The sequence below is a fragment of the Indicator indicator genome, chromosome 29, assembly GCF_027791375.1.
Source record: "Indicator indicator isolate 239-I01 chromosome 29, UM_Iind_1.1, whole genome shotgun sequence".
Classification (NCBI taxonomy): domain Eukaryota; kingdom Metazoa; phylum Chordata; class Aves; order Piciformes; family Indicatoridae; genus Indicator; species Indicator indicator.
The window spans coordinates 6,653,508-6,663,326 of NC_072038.1; the positions used below are offsets into that span (position 1 = coordinate 6,653,508).

The following is a 9,819-nucleotide window of genomic DNA, read 5'->3' on the forward strand; positions in this document are numbered from 1 at the left end:
TATTGAAGATAATCATCCCTGCCAAAAACTGAAAGGGTTTATTGCTAGGGAATTTTCAGTGTCCGTTACTTTATATGATGGGCTCATGTTTTGTTTCTTTAGTCTTAATTTTATGGTAAAAGACCTTGACATCTATTTTCATCTCCTTTGGCCAGGCTGAAATAGTTTGCTTTTCATCACAATCTCATTTTAATTACTACATGTTGAAAGTTAGTGACACTTGGTGAGGTAATTAGTTTTCTTTTAGTTGTTGACAATATACTTTTCCTTTTGGTTTACTTTTTTTTTTTTTTAGGATTTCTTTTCAAGTGTTTCTCTTCTGTAATTTAATAGTGAGAGAAGGAAAAAGCAAGGAATGACCCAGACAATATAAACTTGAACAACAAGCAAGATGGTAGTTACAGCAGCAAGAAATGTAGATTGTGAACAGATTTAGTAGGTTTGTTAGGAGGGTAATTTGGCCCTGTTGATCTGAAATGAAGGTAATTTTGTTTAAAATTATTTATAACTGATTATTTTATATCTAGTAGTGTAACAGCAAACTGAGCTATAAATTAGTTACCTTTAGAGACCACGAGTTATTTCTGTTATGTAGTACTTCATATTAGGAGCTGCAGTATGCAAAGCAACACCATCCTTCAAGGATCCCTTCTGTAATGACCTGGCCTAACTTAAAGGAAGAATGAGCTCCAAGCAGCTGCAGGGAATAAGCAGAACTACAACCTACTGAGATACAGTGCAGTGTTATTATTAATACAATTTGCCTTCAGCTGGACTTTTCAATTGCAGTTCCCCAAGAGTCGTCTGGAAGACGTAAAAATATATATTATTTTTTTCAGTTATTCAGTGTTCTTATACAAGATAGTGTTTGTTAACACTTAACAAACTAGGGTTTCTCAATCACTTTAATGATGTTGCAATTAATCTTATTGTACAACCTTTCAAAATGAAAAATAATAATTTTACTTTATCTTGCCTTTTGCTGAAACCTTCTACCTTTCTAAGACCAAGATGCCACTATCAGTTTTCTTTGATATGAGAAGTATGTATCTCTGTAAGGCTGTGTTTGAATTTGAACAGGTTCAGCAAGATTTCTCTGTTGAAGATCATGGGCCAGGGCAACGAAGGACAGACCCATCCTCAAGGACCATTCAGAGTCAGCCACTCAAGCAGAGTCCTGGTCAAGCCCAGCAGCCCCAGCTTCCTTTATCTAGAGCATGGAATTGCTGCCAAGATATTTGGCAAACTTTAGAAATGGGATCAAGCCCTTCTGTTCCCAGTCCTCTTAAGAACACTGACCAAGGTAAGCATATTTTGTATAGTCACAGTATTGACTCTTCTAGAAGGATGAGAGTGTGGTACTGGATGCAGCCCCCTTCCACTAAATGTGGTTTTTAGCGTCCTATAATCAGAATCTGAAGATCTAATGACTTACCTGATGGGAATTTCATTGTTTTCAGCAGAAATAAGAATTAAGAGGAATGCCCATATAAGTCTTGTGATTTTAATGCCATTGTTGCAAACACTTCTCCCCTTTTATTAAATACTCTGGGGAAATGCAGGTTTTGACATGGTCTAAACCTTATCTGGGGCAGATAGGAAAGTGTCTGTCTGAGAACTGCACACATCATGTATTGCAAAGTGGCTTAGATGAAATTGTCATTTGGCATATCCTTGCATAATTGTTATTTTTGTGCTAGGTTAGTAGCTGCAATATTACTCAGTGTGCTAAGACATAAAGGCCAGGAGTGAGATACGGACATGATGTGGTGTATGCTGTGGGCAACCAGTGAACTAGTCTTTATATAAAATTATACAGTCCAGTGCAGCAAGCTGGAACAAAAAAATAAATGTACACACAAATTCTTGTATGTAGCAGCACCCTGACCTTACACTTCCGACAGTGTCAGGGTTAGAATGAGAGGAGAAGGTAAAACCTAGGGCATAGACTAAACATTAATTGATGTTATACTTCTACATATTCTTGGAAATTTCAGCAGAAGCACCATTTCTAAGATGTGTGCAGTAAGTGTAGCCTGTTCATAGGCAAATATGCAAGGAACTTTTTGATGGTAGCCAGTATGTTGAGCTGTGTGGTGCAGATGAGTGTTATGTCTCCCAAAATGTTGGCCTGTTCATGAAGTAATCCTTCATCAGCAATAGATTGGAAAGCACTTTTCTAGCAGCTGCTGTGGATAGGAGAAAATCAAGGCTTTAAGTTATAATGCTAGAAAAAAATTTAAGGATGGCTAATACCAGAGAATGTTCCCCAGGAGGAATCTTCTTTGTAGAAGACCTTGATAAATAATAGACAAAAATGTCTTCAGAGTGTTCCAAGTAAAGATGATTTTTATATTTTCAATAAGAGGTATAGGATTCAAGAATTTATTTCTTAGAATTCTATGGGGCTTCTGTGGGTTGGGTTTTTTGGATGTTTTTTGGGTTCTGGGGTTTTGTTGGCTGGATGGTTGGTTTTTTGGTTAGTTTGGGTGGGGTTTTTTGGTGGCTTTGTGTTGTTTTGATGTTATTTTTATTTTCATTATTGTTCCTGAGATCTGATGTCGGCTGCGGAGTAATATGGCAGCCATTCAAATGAGCTTTATATTCATAACGAGCTGTTACCATTACATAGATACTTGTGAGCTATTAACCACATGCCAGACCACACAAAGAATCCAACTGCTGGTTAGGGGGAATTAGGGGAATTATTTGCTCTCCTCTATTTGGTATTTGTGAGGCCATATCTGGAGTGCTGTGTCAAGTTTTGGACCCTCCAGTACAAAGGACTGAAGTCCAGTGGAGAGGTATTGACTGCTAGGGTGTTGGGACATATTACATGAAAAGAGGGTTAGAGACCTGGGTTGTTCAGTATGGAAAAGGAGTCAGTGGGTGGTTTGATTGCTGCTGTTTAAATATCCAGTGAGGGATTTTGGATCTTACATGTACAGAGTGAAAAGCAGCAATGGACACGAGTTGTGTCAAGACCCATTCTGCGTAGGGAGCAACAAGCACTGTGACATTTCACCTAGAGGTTCTTTCCAACCCACATTACATCTATTTTTAAACTGGTATGTAGATTCAACAAACCATCTTTAGCAGCATGCAAGAAAAAAGAATTGTATTTCAGAGGGCTTTCAAAATGAAGAGTGGATTAGAAGTTTGTTTATTCACAACACCATTGCATTGCAGGGGCAAAGTAATGTACATCGACAGACCTGTAGGACTGGAATGGGCATAGTGCTGGCAGTCATGATTCATGTGCTTTTTTTGTGGGCCTGGGACTGAAATAGATTGTTTCAGGTCAGGCCTATATTGACAGGATAAGCAATAGGATAGCTTTGAAACATCATTGATAGTGCCACGCAGTTTCCTGCTGCTGCATGCGTGATGCAACGCCACTGGCAGCCTTACAAGGACATCAGTTTCTTAATGTTTAGAAATTTCTAACCACCATTGCAAAACTTACTGTAGGTTTTTGGGGGTCCAGAAATAGCAAAAGGGAAAGGGATATTGCTGACATGAAACAAATTAAACATCAATAAGGGGTGGTATTTTCCTGAGGTCAAATTTAATTTGATCTCTGCATCCAGATTTGATCTCTGCATCAAGAACACCTGAGCAGAGTTTCTTACTCTTGATGTGCAGACCCTGAAAAACCACATTGCAACAACAGAACTTTTAAAAACTCTTATTTTGCTCGGTTTTCTCCTCCAGGCAATGATCCAAATGATATCCTTAAGTCTACTGCTCTGAATCCTGTACTTCAGGAAACAAGACTGTGAAAGGAAAATCTTCCTTTTTTGGAACAACGTCACCTCAGAGCAGAATATACACAATTCTCAAGGAGTTCTGCTTCTGAGTTTTAGCAGTGGCTTGCATTATTTTTCATGTCTGAGACATGGAAAAATTAACTCAACTTTCCTATTTAAAACCACTCACTTGAGTTTAACCACATTCATTGAACACATGGTTACAGTGGACAGAACCGTCACTGAGACAGAGTGACTTGATGCTGGGTTTTCAGATACAAGTGATGCTCACACTCAAAGCTCAGTAAGAAAAAAGTATACAAGCAAGCAAGCAAACTACTTTGCTTATTGAAATGTTTTCTTTACATGTTCAACTCTGTACAAATCTGTCACTCCAGTAGCTGTGTTTTGTGGGCATTTCCGGTGAAACAGAAGCAATTGTAGTGTGAGAACGATGTTTCGTTTTTTAACCTCTTGGACAGTTTCATTCACTTTTTATCTAACAAAAAGACAGTCTATTGTGACTTTAAATGGTTGACATGTCAAGTAAGCCCTGCAATTTGCTGTGTTTCCAGCATAAGACACAATTCAGTGTATTTTGAAGTGGTTTTGACTATGTTAACACTGAACTATTGGAGTGCAGTGTTATATACTTTATTTCACCATCAAATTAAGAGCTTATGAAAGTTTCCAAGCAAGTGAGAGAGCTGTGAGGTGTTTTAGTTTTTTCTCTCCTTACTCTGACTGCTGAATATTTAGTTTGTGCTGTAGGAATCAGGTGGACTTAATAATTTACATGTTGGTTTTGCAGATAAATAGAAAGAAAGGGTTTGTTCAGGTGTTTTTATTGTTCTGTATTATTGAAAAAAAAAAAAAAGCTTCTGCTACAGATATTAAGAGCACCAATGTTACATACCTAGCCTGTACTGGTCAGAAATACACTTTTGTATTTCTTTCTTTTTTATATGGCCCATCCCAGAAGTTGAGAGCAGGTGGAAGACTTCAGTTGGTGATCTGTAGCATGTGCATGTTGAACACTGATGGCAGGCCATCCTCAGAGGACAGCTGCTGAAAATCATGACACATGTACAAGCTCGTGATTAGCTCCTGTACATGCTGCAAGGTTGCTCTGTTGACATGTGGGCTATCAGGGCTCCTGTCAGGCAGGCGGAGGGGAAGCTTTGTAAGGTATACAGAAAACTAGGATTGCTTTTTTTTCTTTGAGTACTTGAGCTCAATGGAGTTTTTGCTGGCTATTGGCTACACTATTTTTTTCTGGGAAGAAAAGCAAACATCACCTATTAAAGTTTGACTGTAAGATTGCATTCAGATCGGAGCCAATATGGTGAAAGGTGCTTTGTGGTACCAAGTGAAAAGCTGCTGACCAGCTCTGTCAGAGTGTGTGAGCAGTGCAGGGTGGATTAGAGTGTAAGGCAAGCTGTATCTGTGCTTGGAATGTCCCCACTAGTCACTTCTTTTATTTACTTTTGAGATAGATGCAACTTAATCTTTTCCATGCCAAAGGAGGGCTGCAGTTGTGGTGGATGGTCCCACTGGTCATTTTGAGAAACCTCTCCTCCAGAGACACTCAAAACTGTGTCCTGGATCTACTAGTTTGAGTTTACATTGTAGCCTAACAAGGAGATTCAGCTGCTTTGAAGCAACTTTTCTGGTTAACTTTGGAGAGTTTCTTCTACTACAGTTCTCATTGTTACTGTTACTTGCAAAGCTCTGTGGTCTGAAATTCTACACTTTATGGATCAAAAGTTATCTTAAGTGTTTCCACACTAGACAGAATTTCAACAGCTTTGACATCACTGACAGTTCTAAGAGCAATCCATGTGGGTAAAAAGCTGGCCTGAGAAAGAATCTGGTAAAATATTAACAAACAGAGAGTGCTCTGGCTCTGGCTTCATTCCAGCTCCAATCACAGAGGGACTCATGATTTCTTTCCTGCATTACATAAAACTTCGTCTTTGGAGTGTTTCACAAATATTAACTAATCCTCTAGTTACATTTTCTTCACTTAAATGTTCTACTCTTGAATAGAAACTTGTTTGAATTGGTGTTCCTTCAAAAGCACTGTTAGCCATAAGCAAATACCTAGTGACAAGTTTATTAAGTGAAATTTTCCATCTGGGGCAGTTTCAGTTTTGCTCATGCAATAAATCTACCTGTATCTCTTTGGTTCTGGGGGGAAAAATTTTAAAACTCTGAATATTAATTTCTGACTGTATTTAGATATGTAAAATAGGAGCTGTGTTAAGCATTTCAATGCACTAAACATTTAGGTCCATTTTCAACAGCAATTTAGGCTTTTAAGTATCTTACTAGATCTGGTTGCCTAGGTCACTTCTGGAAGCAAGTTGCAGGCTTGTAAAATGTTTTTCCATTGTTTGTGAAAACCAAGCCACTGCATTTAAATTTTACTGCACAGTGCACACTCATGCTGATTTTGTTCAAGCTTCTTCATACTTCAACAGGCCCAAGAAAACCTAGAAACACATGAAGGTCTTTGTTCAGTGTTCTCTTAGAGTGTTTCACTTTAAACAGCGTTTCTAATTCTGGAGTATTGGGTCTTTCTTTTGTTCTATTTTGAACTAACCTTACAAGTTTGCAGTTTCTGTGTTAACACAAAGGTTTGACCGTCTAAAACTTAGCAATAGCCATACAGAATGCTTGTGTTGTGTTTCTTGCTCCAAACACTTAAGTAATTAGTCTTTGCTAGTTATAACTGTAGTGTCTCTACTATTGTCAAGAGATAAGCATATAGAAGACTTCAGAGGAAGAGATGCATTGAGGCATTGGTGCTTGGTTAGTTTGTCTTTGGATCTACAGGATTAGGGCCTCCCACATTATTTCTGAAAGTGTCCCCTCAGGTGAATACAAAAGACCCTTCAAAACTGAGGGAGTAAATCAAACCCCAGTCTGTCTGTAAGCAGTAGTGACTGTGTGCTATTTATGGACCTACTCACTGCTGCTATTGGTAATCTTGTTCTGCTGCAGCTTCCATTCAAGCAAATGTCAAGCCTCCATCCAGTACCTTTTGGACTGTCCACACTGTTCTAAACCATTGATGTTGTGAAATTCTGCTTTATTGTCTGCCAGATGTGGTAGAGCTCTTAGATAATGCATTATTAAAGTCCTTTTTCCAGGCAGGAAAATACACCCAAAGGTCTCCCACGTGCTGAAGCATCCTCTTTCGGATTTTCTTCATCTGTAGGTAACCACTAGGTGGCAAAGCTGAACAACAGCATCTCTCGCCGAGACCACCCTGAGCTGCTGCCACCTGTAATAACAAATGGCAGCAAGCCGACAGTGCAGGGATTGCACATACACGAATGAAGAGCTGCTTCAAGCTGAGCCTGAGAATAAAAAAATACTCCACAAAGCCTCATGTTTTGACAGTAGCCATCGTGTCGTGCTTTGCACAGAGCTATAAACCCTCAATAGATTAACTCTTCCATGATTCCTTCCATGTAGCATTTTGTTTAGACTTTCTACCATGTCGTTGACTATGAAAACTTACCTTATCCTGCTAATGACTTATCTTTGTCCCTTTGTCCCTCTTGTTCTTGCTCTGGGATTGAAGAATGTCATGCTCAAAAAATTCAGCTAGTAAAGAATGCTGCAGCGTGTATCACAAGTGTGTTATGACTGCTTCTGTTACCTGCTTTGGCTCTTCACAGAAAATCTAGTTAAAATCCCAGTGCTTTGAAAAATAAGCATTAAGTGTCTGGAGTCAAGCAGCTATAAATACTACTTATAGCTTACAAATGAATACTGTGATTGACAAATTCCACTTATCTTGCCTGATGAAACCTGTGATAAGACTAAAGTTCAGTTAGCTGGAGATAGCGATTTTCAGAGAATTATGTGAGAGGTTGCAGAATAGACTTCAATTGGTATCAAGAGCAGGCTCTCTGCTGCCCAGCCAAAGATGTTACTTTTTGAGTTAGTCCTCTCTAGTACACATGAGTATTTTAGACAGTAAAACTGAAGATTTCTACAGTAGTTGCCACCTGCTGTAAGAAAAGATGAGACAAAGAAACCCAGAGATAATGGTAGTAGTGCAGCTCTGTCAAGCCCACAGAAATTCCTTCAAGCCCTTTGGATCAAGCAAAGTATTTTTCTTTCTTTTTTAGCAGTGGAGTTTGAAGTTATACAGTCAACTGAGCAATCTGAAGAATCTCAGCAAAATAGCAAAGCCAAGGATAAACTTGAAATGCCAGCTGCAGATTTGACAGTCAGAAGAACCAGGCTGGAAGCTCAGCAGAAGTTAAAATCCAATTAAAATATCCAAAGATATTTTGCTCCAGCTTTTGTGGCTGCTGGTGATTTCTTGAAACAGGTCCAACTGTTGGAGCCAACTGCTTTAGTACCATTTCACAATACAGGAACAGGCAGGACTAACTTCGTAGCATTGTCCAGTGTGTTGGTATTGCCTTGATTGATACAAATGTTCTCTCACAATGGGAAGAAGGGGAGACTTATACAATGTGGTAGTTAGAAACACCTGATCTGGAACAGTTACACTGACTTTTCAGCTGTCTTTCTCCTCTCTTAAGCAGTCTGATACTAATGGAGGATGAACAGGTACAGATGAAGCAAGGATTGAGCAGGACATGCTGATGTGTTATACCATCAGTGTAGAAAGCCTTAATGGAGAGTTCTGTGCTTCCTATGCACAGAAATGGTTCTATTACTCAATACAAGACTTAGACAATGAAGTACTATGGTAAAAATGTGCATAGAGAAAAAGAATAAACCAGTCCTCTTAACTATCCAGTCTCAGAATCAAATACAAACATAGTGGCAAAGTATTTTTCTTTCTTTTTCTTTTTTAGCAGTGGAGTTTGAAGTTATACAGTCAACTGAGCAATCTGAAGAATCTCAGCAAAATAACGAAGCCAAGGATAAACTTGAAATGCTATCTGCAGATTTGACAGTCAGAGGGACCAGGCTGGAAGCTCAGCAGAAGTTAAAATCCAGGCATGTATCTGGATTATCCCATAAAACATATCCCATAAACCCCAAAATCTCTTCTAAAGCAGCAAAAATCCGCAACTATAACATTAAAGACTGATTTCTTTATTGGCAGCAAGCTCTAGGTCCTCACTTGCTGTTAAGTTACTTAGAAATCTATAAATCAGATCTCAAACACTGTTTCATTTTAGTATGTTGAGTTGAGGTGTTTGCATCCAGAAGAGAGAACAAATACCCTATTTCATACTGTGTAACCCTAAAATAGAGAGTTAATCTGTGCACATTATGAGAGTACAGTCCTCACTGCTAATACTGCTTTATTTTAATTATATATGTTAAATATTGCTTGCATCGTGGATTTAGAAACACCCAGTTAAGACATATGTAAAGCCTTGTGCCTTTAGGTAGGGCTTGCAGGTCTTTGGCAACTATTTTGTTGAGAAACTGTATATGTGATTTAAGCTTAGAACTGGGATGCCTCAACCTATTTGTTTTCTTTTAATTAACAATGCAACCGTTAATCCTGCGCAGCTATCTTTCAACATTAAAGAAAGAGGTTAGAAAAGATTACACCTGAACCTATATTGATTCTCCCACTCTGTAGCAATTTCCACTTGTTCAGACAGCATGAAAGAGTGTAAAATCAAACTCCATTGTCACACCATTAATTATATTCTTTAACAAGAGGTTGTATGGTGTTTAAAGCAGTGAAAAATATGTTCTTTAGGGGCACTTAGAGTCATACAGAAGCATTGTAAGAAGTAAGTTTTACAATAGATAAAACTAGAAGAAAGCTTGACTGGGCTGTGATGTAGAGAGGGATATCCACAGAGTTATGAACATGCCAGGACATTGAAACAACTCATCACTGCATTTTTGTAATGCTTCCAGTAATGCCGAGCTGTCTTGGGCTATTACAGTGATGAGCTTTACTATAAGTAGAAGAAATACACATGGAAAAATGCAGGAGAAGCTGTCTTACTGTGAGGATGGTCATGCACTAGAATAGATTGCCCAGAGATGTTATGGAGTCTCCATCTGTGGAAATACTCAAAACCCAGACAGATGTGGTCCTGAGCAACCT

At 38.6% G+C, this 9,819-nt stretch overlaps 1 protein-coding gene across 1 annotated transcript in view; it reads left to right on the plus strand.

The window, feature by feature from the left end:
- Positions 1–8,835, plus strand: part of CCDC57 (coiled-coil domain containing 57) — a 28,297-nt gene extending 19,462 nt beyond the window's left edge. Inside the window, 3 exon segments of the mRNA XM_054394061.1 lie at positions 609–699; positions 1,106–1,303; positions 8,597–8,835. Coding sequence (XP_054250036.1) covers positions 609–699; positions 1,106–1,303; positions 8,597–8,835 — 528 coding nt within the window.
- The last annotated feature ends 984 nt before the right edge of the window (positions 8,836–9,819 follow it).